The 16,660-nt window shown below is 38.5% G+C and overlaps 1 protein-coding gene and 2 long non-coding RNA genes across 3 annotated transcripts; 2 read left to right on the forward strand and 1 right to left on the reverse strand.

Moving 5' to 3' along the window:
* LOC104783467 (zinc finger BED domain-containing protein RICESLEEPER 2-like) lies at positions 863–2,155 on the reverse strand. Its single transcript, XM_010508621.1, has one exon. It carries the CDS (start codon positions 2,153–2,155, stop codon positions 863–865), a length of 1,293 nt encoding a protein of 430 aa, XP_010506923.1.
* LOC104779593 lies at positions 6,589–8,163 on the forward strand. Its single transcript, XR_766503.1, has 6 exons — positions 6,589–6,698; positions 6,808–6,947; positions 7,075–7,136; positions 7,240–7,314; positions 7,524–7,569; positions 7,956–8,163. It is a non-coding gene; the product is annotated as an uncharacterized LOC104779593 (long non-coding RNA).
* LOC109132648 lies at positions 8,831–10,996 on the forward strand. The gene is made up of 2 exons (XR_002037642.1): positions 8,831–9,612; positions 10,692–10,996. It is a non-coding gene; the product is annotated as an uncharacterized LOC109132648 (long non-coding RNA).

Consider the following 16,660-nt stretch of genomic DNA (forward strand, 5'->3'; position numbering starts at 1 on the left):
TAAGTTTTCTCTCGCCAATGAAATCATTTTTTTCCGCAACAACAAATATAACTTTATTGCTATATATTTACAACATAAAATTCTAGTCAAAGATTTATCATACGGTCTTTTTAATCACAACATATAATACTAACCCGAAAAAAAATGTTATCTTGATTTATGTTATTTTTGTCACAACATTTTAAATAAAGAAACTAAGGTAAACATTATCAAACATAAATCAAAAATAGAAAGGTGATCGTGAAGCTCTCCTCTGTAACTAGCCGTGGGCATAGGGAGCGGGTTTCGGGTCGGATAATTTGGGTATCGGATAAAATGGATATAGATTCTAATATCTATATGGATTATTAAACATTGACGTTCGGATGTCGGATTGGGTTCGGATCGGACAATTCGGATATCGGGTAAAATGGATATGGATTCTAATATCCATACGGATAATTTATTAAATGTCGGATCGGACTTCGGGTCGGATATTCATAAATCGGATACATATTTAAGATATTTCATACCCGATTGTTCTTTGGAAATGTGAACAATCTGAGACTTAGAAAATAAAACAAGCTAATAACATCCTCAAATGTTTAAAACCATGTCAATAACAACCAAAAAATGTGAAAACCATGCCAATAACATCCAAAAAAAGTAAAAAACCAAGACAAGAACATCCTAAGAGTTTAAAACCAAAGTAAATCATCATCCAAAAGAACAAAGATGAGTAAAAAGATAAAAGAGAATTGAAAGTAGTTCAAGTAATGCATTGTCGAGGACCTCAAGGATGGGTTTAGCCTACATCAAGTCTTCTAGTTTAAGTCTTGACATTTAAACTCTGAAAAGAAAGAGAAATAGTAAGTGATAAGTGTTATCCATTAAAACTACTAAGAATGAATAAAGTCGGTTTGGCCATACCTTTTTCAGGTTTATCAAGCAGTTCAATGTCGACAAGCAATTGTGTATTCATAACAACTCCTTTCTCACCTAAGTGATTCTCATTCTTCATCCACTGCTGTGTGCATATCAAAACTTCCACCCTGTAATGAGTTAAACAACTTCTGTGTGGCTCTATGACCCTCCCACTAGTACTAAATGCACTTTCAGATGCAACTGATGACACCTGCATTGCAAGAACATCCCTAGCTATTTCTGACAAAACAGGATACCTACCACTATTGAGCCTCCACCAAGACAGTACATCCCACTCTGATCCAACAATAGTTCTAGGATTTTCAACTTTTTCCTTTAAATATACATCCAACTCATCCCTACCATCATCAACCCCAATCTCATCAACCAACTCCTTATACACGAAGTCCATCCTCTCATACCCCATACTATCAGACATTAAATCAGTGGACTCACCTTGGCTAAGAGAAGTCGATGTCTGAGTAGAAGACTGTGATGATTGACCACTTGGTACTTTCTGGAGCCGATTGCTATACTCTTTAAACAAGGATGTCAAAAAGGTTGTGATTGATTCACTCATCTCCTTAGAATCGGTTGTATCTTTCCCATAAAGCTTGTCAAAGCACATCTTAGCAAATTGTATTTTCTTGCGTGGATCAAACACACTTGCAACAATCAGAAAAACATTGATGTTTCTGAATCCATCCCAGCACTTATCAAACTTCAGCAACATAACATCGGCTTTTGATTTCAATTCACTATCAATACTATTGCTTAGTGACATCAAATTCCTCTCTATAGTCACTATCTCTCCATAACACTTATAAGAAGCAACTGAAGTTGAAGCAGACACAACCAAAGTAGAATTGTAGAAAATGATTAGAAATCTAACTAACCTTTCTACGACATTCCAATCAGCTCTTGTAGGCGGTCCAATTTTTGTTTTCTCAATCTCAACCTCATTAAAGTAGTCATTGTACATCTTGTCTTCTGCCTCCATTCTATCAAATGCCACTCTAAAATCAATAGCTCTTGACAACATTAAGTAGGTAGAATTCCACCTTGTTTTGATGTCCAACGGTAAACTCCCTCTAGTCATCTTCCCTGAAACAACTTTTTGTTCAAACGAATCACATCTACTAGTAGAAGACCTCACATACTGAACTGCATTGCGTATGGCTGTCACATTCTCACTCAATTCATGCAACCCGTCCCTAACAATCAAATTGAGTATGTGCGCACAACACCTCATATGCATTCTCCATTTAAAACAAATGCTTCATTGTTCCTTAAGCTGAATGCCTCCTGAAATTTTTTCAAAGCAGAAGTATTTGCAGTTGCATTGTCAATTGTCACAGTTAAAATCTTCTCTATGCCCCACTCAGCCAAACAGTCAAGAAGAACCCGTGATATTGTTGCTCCTTTGTGATCTGTAATATACTTGAACCCAATAATTAGCTTCCTCAATCGCCAAGAAACATCAATGAAGTGTGCAGTTATTACCATGTAACTATCACCTGTTGCTTTAGCAACCCATATGTCAGTTGTCAAGGAGACTCGTGGCTTACTAGCAACAATCCAAGTTTTCAGAGATGCTTTCATCTCCACATACATTCTAACAATGTCCTTTGTAGCTATTCTTCTAGAATGTGGTTTGTAGAGATTGACTTTGTTGCAGAAATGTTTCCAACCGATGCTTTCAATGAAAGCAAGTGGCAGCTCTGACAGCACAATCATCTCATTCGAAGCTTCCCTGAACACTTCTTCAATAACTTTTCCACTCTGAAGCTATCCCTGATTGTTAATCACAGTCTATGATTGTTTCTGCCTCCATGCTTGAAAATGCTTGCAGCTCTCCATATGAGCCTTCAGGTGAGAAGTCCCTGACTTTGAATCACAACCGTAAGACTTGTGGCAGTAATTGCACTTACATCAGTTAACATTGTCATCAAATCTTGTGAAATGTCCCCAAACAGTAGATCTTGTACTCGGCTTTGTCTTTGGTTGGTCCGGTTGTATTGAGCCTCCACCATCTGCTGGACCATCTTTCCTTTTGTTTCCACTCTCAGGTATCAAATTTGGGNATCTTGTCTTCTGCCTCCATTCTATCAAATGCCACTCTAAAATCAATAGCTCTTGACAACATTAAGTAGGTAGAATTCCACCTTGTTTTGATGTCCAACGGTAAACTCCCTCTAGTCATCTTCCCTGAAACAACTTTTTGTTCAAACGAATCACATCTACTAGTAGAAGACCTCACATACTGAACTGTGTTGCGTATGGCTGTCATATTCTCACTCAATTCATGCAACCCGTCCCTAACAATCAAATTGAGTATGTGCGCACAACACCTCATATGCATACACTCTCTCTCCATTTAAAACAAATGCTTCACTGTTCCTTAAGCTGAATGCCTCCTGAAATTTTTTCAAAGCAGAAGTATTTGCAGTTGCATTGTCAACTGTCACAGTTAAAATCTTCTCTATGCCCCACTCAGCCAAACAGTCAAGAAGAAACCGTGATATTGTTGCTCCTTTGTGATCTGTAATATACTTGAACCCAATAATTAGCTTCCTCAATCGCCAAGAAACATCAATGAAGTGTGCAGTTATTACCATGTAACTATCACCTGTTGCTTTAGCAACCCATATGTCAGTTGTCAAGGAGACTCTTGGCTTACTAGCAACAATCCAAGTTTTCAGAGATGCTTTCATCTCCACATACATTCTAACAATGTCCTTTGTAGCTGTTCTTCTGGAATGTGGTTTGTAGAGATTGACTTTGTTGCAGAAATGTTTCCAACCGATGCTTTCAATGAAAGCAAGTGGCAGCTCTGACAGCACAATCATCTCATTCGAAGCTTCCCTGAACACTTCTTCAATAACTTTTCCACTCTGAAGCTATCCCTGATTGTTAATCACAGTCTATGATTGTTTCTGCCTCCATGCTTGAAAATGCTTGCAGCTCTCCATATGAGCCTTCAGGTGAGAAGTCCCTGACTTTGAATCACAACCGTAAGACTTGTGGCAGTAATTGCACTTACATCAGTTAACATTGTCATCAAATCTTGTGAAATGTCCCCAAACAGTAGATCTTGTACTCGGCTTTGTCTTTGGTTGGTCCGGTTGTATTGAGCCTCCACCATCTGCTGGACCATCTTTCCTTTTGTTTCCACTCTCAGGTATCAAATTTGGGTCATCTTTCTCCTTGGCAATGTTGTCTGGAAATGGTGAGGAATCCATCTAAAAAGAAAAAGAATGCAAGTTAATAAACCAACTTATACGAAGCATATGAATTTTGTTTCTAACTAGAGAAGAGAACAATAATACTCACTACTAAGAATCGGGATTGAGTAGAAGACTTATACGGATCATACTTATCATTCACACTACTCAAAATTTTGTTTCTATCTTAACTTGAAAACCAACTTATACGAAGCATATGAACTTTGTTTCTAACTAGAGAAGAAAACAATAATACTCACTACTAAGAATCGGGATTGAGTATAAGACTTATACGGATCATACTTATCATTCACACTACTCAAAATTTTGTTTCTATCTAAACTTGAAAAACAAACTTATATGGATCATAACTTTGTTTCCAACTGGAGAAGAGAACTATAATACTCACTTCTAACAAGAGCAGAGAACTATAATACTCAGACTCGGGATCAAGCAAACCATTAGCTAATCTAATTTAGGAGTTAAGGAATCAAGCAAATTAAAACATAAAATCAAGCAACTAAAATACAGATTTCACTACAACTTGAATTCCTCTCAAAGAAAAAGAAGAATAATAGAATAACTAAGAAAGAATATGAATCATAGACTTACCGATATCGATTTCTTGATGCCTTTGATGGAGAAGACTGGGACGAGAACTGTATTAGGGATTCCATGGAAAGTGTTTTGCCTTTATATGTAGAGAATCACGAGAGATAAGGGAAGAAGATCATGGATACAACCATACCGGTGTATGGATCGCGAGAGATAAGGGAAGTGGAGATCGATGTATCTCGGAGGATCGAGAGAGAAAAGGAAATGGGGATCGGATGAGTTCGGGTGTTCTTCGGGTTTCGGTTATTATCCGATCCGGTCCGATGTCCGACGGATTGATAAATCAATAACCGTTCGGTTATTGTCTTCGGTTCGGTGCATATCCATATCCGAGTTTTTCGGATCAGATACAATTCGGGTAATCGGGTACAGGTATAACGCCCAGGCCTACCTATAACAATGGTGGTTACTCTTCTTCTTCTTGGCATTCTTGCTCATGCTGGGATTAAGCCTCTTTTATTAAGGAGGGCTTTAAATAAGTATAATACATGTTAACATAAATAATGTTTCGTATTATTGTTGTTTTTCTATATAACAAATTTATAATTATTTCATATAATCTATACTATAAAAGTTGGCTAACTCTCTCCATATGAGTGACACATCAGCAGTGGAGAGAGTGCCACATGTCTATCATCATTAAAATCAAACAAACATAAACTAAAAAGAATATGTAACATCTTATGTCTATATATATATATATATATATATCCCAAAAACAGTTTTAATATTCACATAAGAGATTTAGAGAGGCTTAGAACATGTCCCAAGAAAGTAGATGCATAAAAGATAAAAGAGCATCAGAAGTGAATCAAAGAGCCATTTCTTCCTCTTGGCATAAACCATGTATCGTTTTAGGCGTTACAATTTTGTCAATAGTTTGACGAGTTGCAGTAATAATCGATATATTTCTTAATATTATAGAAACATTCATGAAAATTTGTCCTAAAAGATAAAAAATTTATATATGATGAAGATTGGGGTTTTCTTCACTATCAAATGGAAGATAATTGAATTAAACTGTAGAATGTTAGTTAGAAAAATATAGAGACAAAGAGGAAGGGGGTTTTCATATTCTAATATTTAGAAGTTGTCAAAAAAAAAATTAAGTGAAATTATTATAAAAGAAAATTTAGGAGTTATATTCAAGAAATAGAAGAGCTAACTTAAAAGAAAAATATATATCTTAATTATATCTATTAAAGAGTTAGCCAAGCTGCAATTCTTGATAAAAAAAATATTAGTGTTTCATCGTATATAATTGAGAAGCTTAATTATGAAGTTATCTAACTACTTACACTTCTTTTGAATGAATGTTAAATTTATTCAACCAAAAACCTCTTTGCTACAAAATATGCATACTTAGATCAAGCTTTCATTTGAAATATATTTTTAGAAGTTTTAAACAAGAATTATAGAATGTTTAAATCTCTCAAAACAAAGTTGTTCATGCATTGTATCTAATAATTCAATTACAAAATGAGAAAACCTATTTGAAGTATTAAAAATTAATAATATCAAAAATATATTTTTTATGAAATGATAATATTAATTTAAAACTAATGGACCTTATTGGGCCTTCTTTATATAATTATAACCCATTTAAACTATCGAGATAACTACAAATCGGTTTAAGATAAAAATGCTTTTGGTTTTGTGTTTGTTGTTTATATTGCCAACTATTAAAAAGAAATACTATATCATTATTAATCGTGAAAAATGCAGAATCGTTAGATTAAAATATACGATGAATCAACGGTCGATCCATATACAAAAATAACCGTTAAAGAAACGCGTTATGTCGGCGATATACATACATACATACATATCGATATCGCTTTAATTTTTCTTTTTCTCCCAATATTTTTTTTTTCTCGCTTCGGGGTTTTCGCATGAAGAAGAATGCGTCGATTCGACGACTAATGAGGAGATTCACGTTGAGTAATCTTATGATTAGTATGTATTTCAATCTGTATCGCTAATTTGTTTTCAGGATTTGTATAAATTTTTGTGTAATCGTTCTTATCTTATATTGATTTAGGGTTTTGATTTTGATTTGATTCAGGCACGAAACCATTACAATCGACTGGGCTTCTTCTTCTTTTTCCCCAAATTTTTCTCTCTTTTTTTTTTTTTTTTTTTCTCGAAGAAGAAGAAGAAGTCTTCGACGATTCGTGGGGAGATTGGTTTCAAATTAGCCTTAAGGTTAGTAGTATGTATTCAATTCTGAATCGCGTAATCGTTTCTAGGATTGTTAAGTTTTTTTTTTTGTAATCGCTCTTATAGATGTTGTGTTGATCTTTCTAGGGTTTTTGTTTTTGGTTTGATTCAGGCATGAAACTATTACAATCGGCTGGGTTTCGTCTCCTTCGTGATGATTGGTTTCAAATTAAGGTTAGTAGTATGTATTTCAATTTCTCTGTATTTTGAATTTGTTTCTAGGATTGATAAGTTTATTTTGTAATCGCTCTTATGTATGTTGTATTGATTTATCTAGGGTTTTGTTTTTGGTTTGATTTGAGAACGAAACTACAACAATCGGCTGGGCTTGGTCTCCTTCGTGATTGATTTGGTTAGGGTTCTTCCTCCTCTGATCCTCTTGGTGTTCTTTGTTTTTTTTTTAGGGTTTCTAGATTTACTTTACTGATCTGATCTAGGGTTGTTTGGTTTGATTCGGGCAAGAAGCTATTTCAATCCGTTTTGTTTCTTCTTCCTCTTCGTGATTTTGTTTAGGGTTTCGAAATCTTACTAATCCTTTGTTGTATTTAACTTTTGTTTTAGGGGTTTCGAATCTAAACCCATGGAAGCTTGTCTCCGCTTCGTCGAGGTATTACTCTGTCTCTCTCGTTTTGTTTTTGTGTTTTTTTGTTTTTTGTTTTTCAGTTTTGTTTTGAGGATTGAAATCGAACCAGTACAACTGATTGAGTTCATGATCTGATCAGATTTACTTTTCCTGTATTTAAGCAATTGGCTTTTGTATTATTGTGGTTTTGGAATCAAGATTTTAATTTTGGTTTTTGTTTTCTTGATCCATTTACAAAGAAAGATCCTCTCTTTAACAAAGAATTCAAAGCCTTTATTTGGTTCTGGCTTCTTGTTTTGCGGATTCTTATGCATCGGGGATTTTAGTTTTTGATGTTTTTGTTTTGGTTTTGTTTTTTCAAAACCCAAAAAAGATCATGGGCAGACACTAATCTAATAGTGTTCTGTCAGATTCTATTTTGGGGACATTGTCCCGAGCAAAATCCTGAACTGTTGGCTTGGTAGTGCATGCATGTTGGGAATTGGAAAAGAGGTTGCGTTTTGTTGGATTATCCAACGGCTAAATAAGTCTTAAGACAAAAGACATAGAACCAAAGAGTTCTCAAAGTTTTGGTACCCTCGGTTGGTAAAAACCATAAGACATGAATGACATAAAGAACCAAAGAGTTCTTAAATTTTGGTACCCTCGGCTGGTAAAAACCATAAGACGTGAATAAGGAACCAAAGAGTTCTCAAATTTTGGTACCCTCGGCTGGTAAAAACCATAAGACGTGAATAAGGAACCAAAGAGTTCTCAAATTTTGGTACCCTCGGCTGGTAAAAACCATAAGACGTGAATAAGGAACCAAAGAGTTCTCAAATTTTGGTACCCTCGGCTGGTAAAAACCATAAGACGTGAATAAGGAACCAAAGAGTTCTCAAATTTTGGTACCCTCGGCTGGTAAAAACCATAAGACGTGAATAAGGAACCAAAGAGTTCTCAAATTTTGGTACCCTCGGCTGGTAAAAACCATAAGACGTGAATAAGGAACCAAAGAGTTCTCAAATTTTGGTACCCTCGGCTGGTAAAAACCATAAGACGTGAATAAGGAACCAAAGAGTTCTCAAATTTTGGTACCCTCGGCTGGTAAAAACCATAAGACGTGAATAAGGAACCAAAGAGTTCTCAAATTTTGGTACCCTCGGCTGGTAAAAACCATAAGACGTGAATAAGGAACAAAGAGTTCTCAAAGTTTGGTACCCTCGGCTGGTAAAAACCATAAGACATGAATAAAGAACCAAAGAGTTCTCAAAGTTTGGTAGCCTCGGCTGGTAAAAACCATCAGACATGAATGACATAAAAGAACCAAAGAGTTATCAAAGTTTTGGTACCCTCGGCTGGTAAAAACCATAAGACATGAATGACGGCTTACTGATTCTTAAGACAGACATAAAAGGACGAAAGAGTTCTCAAAGTTTGGTACCCACGGCTGGTAAAAACCATAAGACATGAAGAAAGAACCAAAGAGTTCTCAAAGTTTGGTACCCTCGGCTGGTAAAAACCATAAGACATGAATGACTGACCTTGTGGCTTAATGATTCCTAAGACAAAGACATAAAAGAACCAAAGAGTTCTGATTGGTACCATCCGCTTGGAAAAACCATAAGACAAAGGAGTCAAAAGACATTGGAAGGGTAGTGCATGCATGTAAGGAAATGAGTTGCGATATTTTGGATGGAGCGGACTAAAGAAATCTTAAGACAAGATTGTGACTTGTTTGATGGTAAAAATGACCAGAACTTGGACCAACGTACGGCTTAAAGAAGTTTAGCCCAACGTGGTAAGTATATACATTCACATAAAATGAAGACTAACAAATTCTTTTTTCTTTTCCTTTCAGGTATGTGCTTCTCAAGTTACGGTGTTCAGATTGTCAAGACTTTTGATAGGTATATGCTTTCAAACCTTTTTATTTTTGTTCAAGTACTTTCCAATCTTGTTTGTAATTAGTATATGAAAATCACAAGTGAGAGACACATACAACATCCTGAACTCCAAAGTGGTAGCTTCTGGTGCTTTTATCAACTGATGACGCAGTTGGGAACAGATTCCAATTCGAGAGACTAGGTATTATTTTCAGTTTGAAAATCATAAAAATTGCTTGCGTTTCTAGATGAGCACATTGTGTATTTTAATTTTACTATTCTCTATGTTTCAGTGCTTGTGTATCATAAGCTCTCTTATTCTATATAGTGGATGTAGAGTCTCTCGTAGATTAACTTATATAGATTGTGTTTGTGTTCCTTGAACCTTGAAAGTATTTTTTTGCCTTGTGCTCTAAAACTTTGGTGATTGTTTTAAACATGTGAATGACATCCTAGGATTTTGCATCATCCACTGAGTAAAGGTTGATTTTACTTTGGCTTTTGAAACATAATATTGTGTGTTGAAAATACTTAATATCTCTGTTTTACTTTGGCTTTTGAAACATAATATCGTGTGTTGAAAATACTTAATATCTCTGTTTTGGTGTTTATATGTATAAAAAACTTTTTTCATATAATGAAATAGATGCATCTTGGGATCTACTGTAGTTACTTATTTTTAAATGTCTGTGATAGTACTGCACATTATGGTAATAATACTATTGAATCTCGAATGTCTTTGTTTTGCGTTATTCTCTACACCCTTGGTGATTGTTCTAAGCATGTGAAACCAAATTATGGAATTCTGCATTTACTATATCTATACACTAACTGAATTATGGTAATAATATAAATCTCTAGTGTCTTTGCTTTGCGTTATGCTCTAAACCCTTGGTGATTGTTCTAAGCATGTGAAACCACATTTTGGAATTCTGCATTATACTCTACTGAACTCTGTGTTAGATTCTATGATTTATACCCCTTGGCTTGAGTGTTTACTATATCTATACACTAACTGAAAATGTCATAAATTCTCTTGTTTTACGAAATAGATGAACATAGTTGAGACTCGTGCAGATTATGATGGTATTTTAGTTAAATCATGAATGGATTTGTTTCGTGTTATGTTCTCAATCCTTGGTGATGGGTACAAACATGTTAACTGACATTCTCAAAATTTGCATCATACACTTGTATGATTATTATGTTAGTTTTTACAACTTGTTGTACTCTCTGCCTTAATCTTTTTACAACACTAATGCCTATCTTTTGGTCTCTTAGTCTTTGCAGTTGGAACTCTAGTCTTTGCAGTTGGAACTCTATCGAATGATTGGTGTATTTAGTTAGAATGCAATGTGTATTTCTTTATTCTGTTCTAGCCTTTTGTTTTAATCACAATTTTCTTTATGATTGATGTCAAAATTCAGTTGTAGCCTTTCCGTATATATCTATTCCATTTTTACCTTTCAATTTTTGTTGTTGTTGTTTGTTTGTTTGTGTTAAACGCACAACTTGAATTTCAATGTTAGTTTTGTTGAAAAACATAGTTTCTGTATGGTCATGAACATACATAAAATATAGTTTTTAGCTTTGTTGTGTTGTATTATAAAATATGTATGGTCATAAACAGTTAAACACTGTTCTTGCATTTTTGGTTGGTAAAAGAATGATATATCATTTTGCGTTTCGAAATAGTTAGTGTGGTAAATTATACCAAGACAAAGTGCGATCCTCTTCTTTCACCCTCCACCCTCATGGGCAAACCTAAGGCTAAAAAGAAGCCCTCTCGCAGCATTCCCATTGGATCCGCAACCTTTGCTACCTCCCCTCCAAGACAATCTTTGCCTGAATCGCCAAAATTGGCCGGGGATGTGTCCGTCAGTTCCCCCGCAATTATGCTGCCCACAGTTGTGTTGCCTGAGCAAGTGTTAAACTCAGCCAACAACCGAAGCTTGATTTCGACCCCAACCTTACCAAACCCGAAAATCTCTGTACCAGCAATGGAAAACCCTAGATCTCCAAATTCCTCGGGCTGAAGCCGCAAAGGTTGTCACCCCACAAAGCGCACCTGATAGAGAGATAGGGGAGATTACCCCTCGTCCTGCTGCAGTGACCACAAAGACCATGGCCTCACTTCCGTCTAAGGAGCCCATTAACCCAACCACACATGACGACCAGCCATGGAAAGCGTTGGTAAAGGAAACCTCTTCTCCTCTTCAGAAGAAAGGCTCTCCGTTTATCCTTGATTCAGGTGAGGCTTGTGTCACTATACCAAACTCTGTCATAGAGAAGAACAAGAAAGCTTGGGATAGCTTTATTCTAGGGCAATTCTATTAGGAGCCCCCCGCCAGAGGTGCTGTTCACGCCATTGTCAATGGGATTTGGAGCAAGCAACGTAGGGATATCTGTCTCAAAAATTGAAGGGCATTCGTTTTTATTTAAAGTCCCTTGCCCGAATGATAGAAGACAAATACTTAGCCAGTGTCTCTGGCAAGTGGACGGTCAGACGATGTTCGTTGCGAAGTGGTCTCCGGACGTTGTTCCTAAGAAGCCGGAGCTGTTAATGGTACCAGTATGGCTGGATTTCCATGGAGTCCCGCTTGAATTCTTCAATAGGGAAGGACTGGAACACATTGCTGGCCTTGTTGGACATCCGGTGTGCCTTCATCCCCACACAGAGAAACTTCTTAACATTGAAGTTGCAAAGGTGTATACTGTTATTGATCCGCGCAAACCTCTCCCGGATGCCGTAAATGCTCGTTTCGAATCAGGGCAAATCAAGGGAATCCGAGTTACCAGTCCTTGGCTCCCCTCTTTGTGTAGTCATTGTAAGAAGGTTGGCCACACAGTCTCAAGATGCACGTTAGCCCCCCCCCCCCCCCCCCNCCCCCCCCCCCCCCCCCAAGTGCATCTCCTGTGGCTCGATGAAACACGCTACGACATCTTGTCCTCGTGCAAAGAAAGAAAAGGTAGCAGGTAAAGCCCCCATTCAGAGCCAACTCCCAATCATTGAAGTAAAGGAACCTGCGCTAGCATCTCTATCTGGTAAAGTGATTGCTCCTCCCCCTGTGAACCATCAACCCGATTATCTGGCCTCCAGAAAGAATGTAGCAACCGGCTCTGCTCTGCCGTCTACCAAGCCAACAAACTCTGCTTCGACAAGCGTACCTTCAAAGCAGGCTACTGTAAAAACTTATGGTCAGATAACTAATGAAGCTAAGTTGTGTATTGATCTCACTTCGGATCTTTTTGCTCATTTACCATCCAAAGGTGGGTCGATTGATGCTCAGGAGTCAGGCTCTGAGCAAGAGAGTCTCTCTGGGGATGATGATAATCCTGAAGCTGAATCTAACAGATTCCTCCAAGTTATCTCCAAGCGTTTGCTGAAGAAGAAGGATACTAGAGCTCGGGGTAGAGGCCCCTTATCCCTCTAAACCAATATCCCATATATGGATATTTTTTGTCGTAATGTTAGAGGATTTAATGATCCCATAAAGCGTAGAAGCTTCCGGAAATGGCTAAAAGTACATAAACCTCTTTTTGGTGGAATTCTTAAAACTCGGGTGAGCCCTGCGAAGGCTCAAAATTTTGTCTCCAGTGTAGTCCCGGGCTGGTGTTATTCGGATAACTATGTTTTCTCTGAGCTTGGTAAGATTTGGGTCGTATGGCACCCCTCGGTCCAAGTCACTGTTTTGTCGAAATCTCTACAAATGATCGTCTGTCTAGTTAAGCTGTCGTTTGTTTCCACGGAACTTGTGGTCTCCATCGTCTATGCTTCCTCCACTTCCTGTGCGGAAAGAAAGATTCTTTGGGCGGAACTCCAATCTCTTTCCTCTTCTCCTGTAGTGTTGAACAAGCCTTGGACAGTCCTAGGGGACTTTAACCAAATTCTATCTCCTCAGGAACACTCCAATCCCAACTTGGTAACTCTTACAGGGGGAATGAGGGACCTCAGGGATTGTCTGATCAAGTCATGCCTCTTCGATCTTCCTTTTTGTGGTAACACATTCACGTGGACTAACAAGCATGAGGTTGGCTTGATTGCAGAGAAATTAGACCGTATCCTCGCCAATGAGGACTGGATTCCCACTTTTCCAAACTCTATCGGTGTCTTTAGTGAGCCAGGATTTTCGGACCATAGCCCATGCTGTCTTTTCTTGGACGCTGGCACGCAAAAGGTAAAAACTCCATTCAAGTTCCTCTCGCTCCTCAATCAAAACCCGGAGTTTGCCCCTTTGATAAGCCTGTGGTGGAATGCTCTCTCTTTCGATTGCTCGAAGATGCTGAAGTTGTCCAAGAAGCTGAAGGAGCTTAAATATATCATCTGAACCTTCGCTACAGAAAACTACTCAGCTTAAAGGATGGAGACTGCAACTCAAAATTTTTCCACAGGGTGGTTCTTATGCGTATATCACAGAATCAGATTCTTTTCCTCCTTGATGATGCTAATCAGGTGGTGGATACGAAGCAGGGTATTCAACAAATTGCAGTGGACTACTATACAGAGTTTCTTGGAACTTCATCCAACGCAACACCTCCCAGTGTTAGCGAACTGGCTGCTCTCTTACCGCAACAATGCTCATCCTCTGCAATCCAGATACTCTCAAAGCCTTTCTCTCATGAGGAAATAAAGCTTGCAGTGTTCTCCCTGCCCCGTAACAAGGCTCCTGGACCCGATGGGTATAGTGTCGAATTTTTCACTGCTCACTGGAACACAGTAAGGCCTGATCTTGTAGATGTTGTACTTCAATTCTACGCCTCAGGACAAATACTCAAGCAATGGAACTCCACCCTGATCTCTCTCATCCCAAAAACTCCCAATGTTTCTCGAATGAGTGAGTTCCGCCCGATTGCCTGTTGTAATACCATCTACAAAGTGGTTACTAAGCTCCTCGCAAACCGTCTTAAGGCTGTTTTACCGGATCTCATCACCAACTCGCAATCGACGTTCATTCCAGGCCGCCTCTTGGTGGAGAATGTCCTGCTTGCAACGGAGCTTGTTCAAGGTTATAACCAGAAAATCTCTCCTCGTGGCTTACTAAAGGTTAACCTCCGGAAAGCCTTTGATTCAGTGCATTGAGATTTCATCATCAACACTTTGCACACCATGAACTTCCCCCCTCACTTTTTCAATCTAATCAGCCAGTGTATCACAACTCCGATGTTCTCAGTCTCAGTCAATGGTGAATCATGTGGGTATTTCAAGGGAGCGAAAGGTCCCAGGCAAGGCGACTCGATCTCTCCCTATCTCTTCACCATCGCTATGGAAGTGTTCTCTCAACTACTAATCAAAAGTTATGAGAATACTTCCATAGGTCTACATCCAACAACCTCCAATCCGCAGGTCACACACCTTGCTTTTGCAGATGACATAATGGTCTTCTTTGACGGCAAGAAGGATTCCCTGCATAACATCACTGCAGTTTTACAGGAATTCTCAGACATGTCAGGACTCTCCATGAACAAGGACAAGACTGAGCTTTATGTTGTCGGGGTGAACCACTGCGAAACCTTAGAGATTTCTTCTCTTGGTTTCAAGTTTGGTTCATTTCCTTTCCGGTACTAGGGACTTCCCCTTATGCACCGCAAGCTTCGTATTGCTGACTACAGACCGCTTATTGACAAAGTTGCCTCCCGATTCACAACCTATTCTGCTCGTGCTCTGTCATATGCGGGACGTATGGCTCTCATATCATCAGTCATCTATGGGACAGTTAACTTCTGGGCATCGACTTTCATCCTGCCTAAAGCCTGCATAAAACAGATTGAGAGTCTTTGTTTTCGCTTCTTGTGGACGGGGGACATAAACAAGAAGCCAGCCGCAAAAGTTGCCTGGAATTCACTTTGTCTTCCTAAGGCGGAAGGGGGTCTTGGTTTTAGGTGTATTTCTACCTGGAATAAAACACTCTGTCTTAAGCTCATTTGGAGGCTGTTTACTGGGGACTCCCTGTGGGCCTAGTGGCTAAAGAATAATAAAATTAAAGAGGGTACATTCTGGCTTCAGGATGAGAAGAAGGCAAACTCGTGGAAGTGGAAAACTCTTTTGCGCCTGCGTACTCTTGCTATCCGTTTTCTTCATTGTGTTGTAGGAAATGGTCAGCAGACAAGCTTCTGGTATGACTGCTGGTCTCCTTTTGGACAGCTCATCTACTTTATCGGCCCTACTAGACCAGCTCAAACAGGTATCCCACTCAACGCTGCTGTTGCAGATGCCTGTACTCCTTCAGGTTGGTTGCTGAGGCCGTCTCGTTCACCACAAGCGGAGCAATTACATATTTATCTCACCACAATCCCCCCACCAGCCATTTGCCCTGTTTCCGACTCTTTTCTCTGGAATATCGATGGCGAAGAGAAAGACTTTTTCAGCGCAAAGCAAACCTGGGAGGCGCTAAGGCAAAGATCTGACCCACTCCCTTGGGTAAAGCAGGTTTGGTTTAAAGGGGCAACCCCCAGGCATGCTTTTCTGTTCTGGCTCACGCATCTAGATCGCCTCCCTACTCGATCTCGTCTGGCAAGCTGGGGAATGCAAATAGCTACTACTTGCTGCATTTGTGGACAAGGGCTTGAAACTCGTGAACACCTATTCATACGCTGTGAACTCAGTGAGGAAATTTGGTTACAAGTAACAAGAAGATTGGGCTACCGGCCCTTTGTGTTTCACACTTGGGAGGCCTTATCAGCTTGGTTGGATTCTTCTGATGCCACCTCTACCAGGACCCTTAGGAGACTTGTTGCACAACTAGTTATTTACACAGTTTGGATGGAGAGAAACAATCGGCTACATAACAATATCACCACTTCACCGCATGTCTTATTCAGAGCGCTGGACAGAGGAGTTAGAGATGCAATTTTTGCAAGGAGTCACAGGAAGCTTTTCAAGCATTTGTTGAGAGACTGGCTAAAGTTTGTATAGAACAGAAGCCCCTTTTCCACCAATGGTGGTCTTATAGCGATAGCCCTTGATTTTTTTTTTTTTTTTGACAAGGCTTATCGGATGTGTAACATTTATTGTAGCTACTACAATACATTTTCTCTAATGAAAATTCACAAATTTTCAAAAAAAAAAAAATTATACCAAATTAAAGATATACTATCAATTTTATGATTGGTTATGAGGATGTAGATAGGACTTCAAATTTTAATCATTTGTTTAATGCTTGGTATTTTATATAATTAAACGTATAACTTGAGGTTGAACACTACTGATACCACCAGATGTAAGTTAGATATTCAAAGAAACTTGTATTCAT

The sequence above is a fragment of the Camelina sativa genome, chromosome 4, assembly GCF_000633955.1.
Source record: "Camelina sativa cultivar DH55 chromosome 4, Cs, whole genome shotgun sequence".
In the NCBI taxonomy this organism is placed as follows: domain Eukaryota; kingdom Viridiplantae; phylum Streptophyta; class Magnoliopsida; order Brassicales; family Brassicaceae; genus Camelina; species Camelina sativa.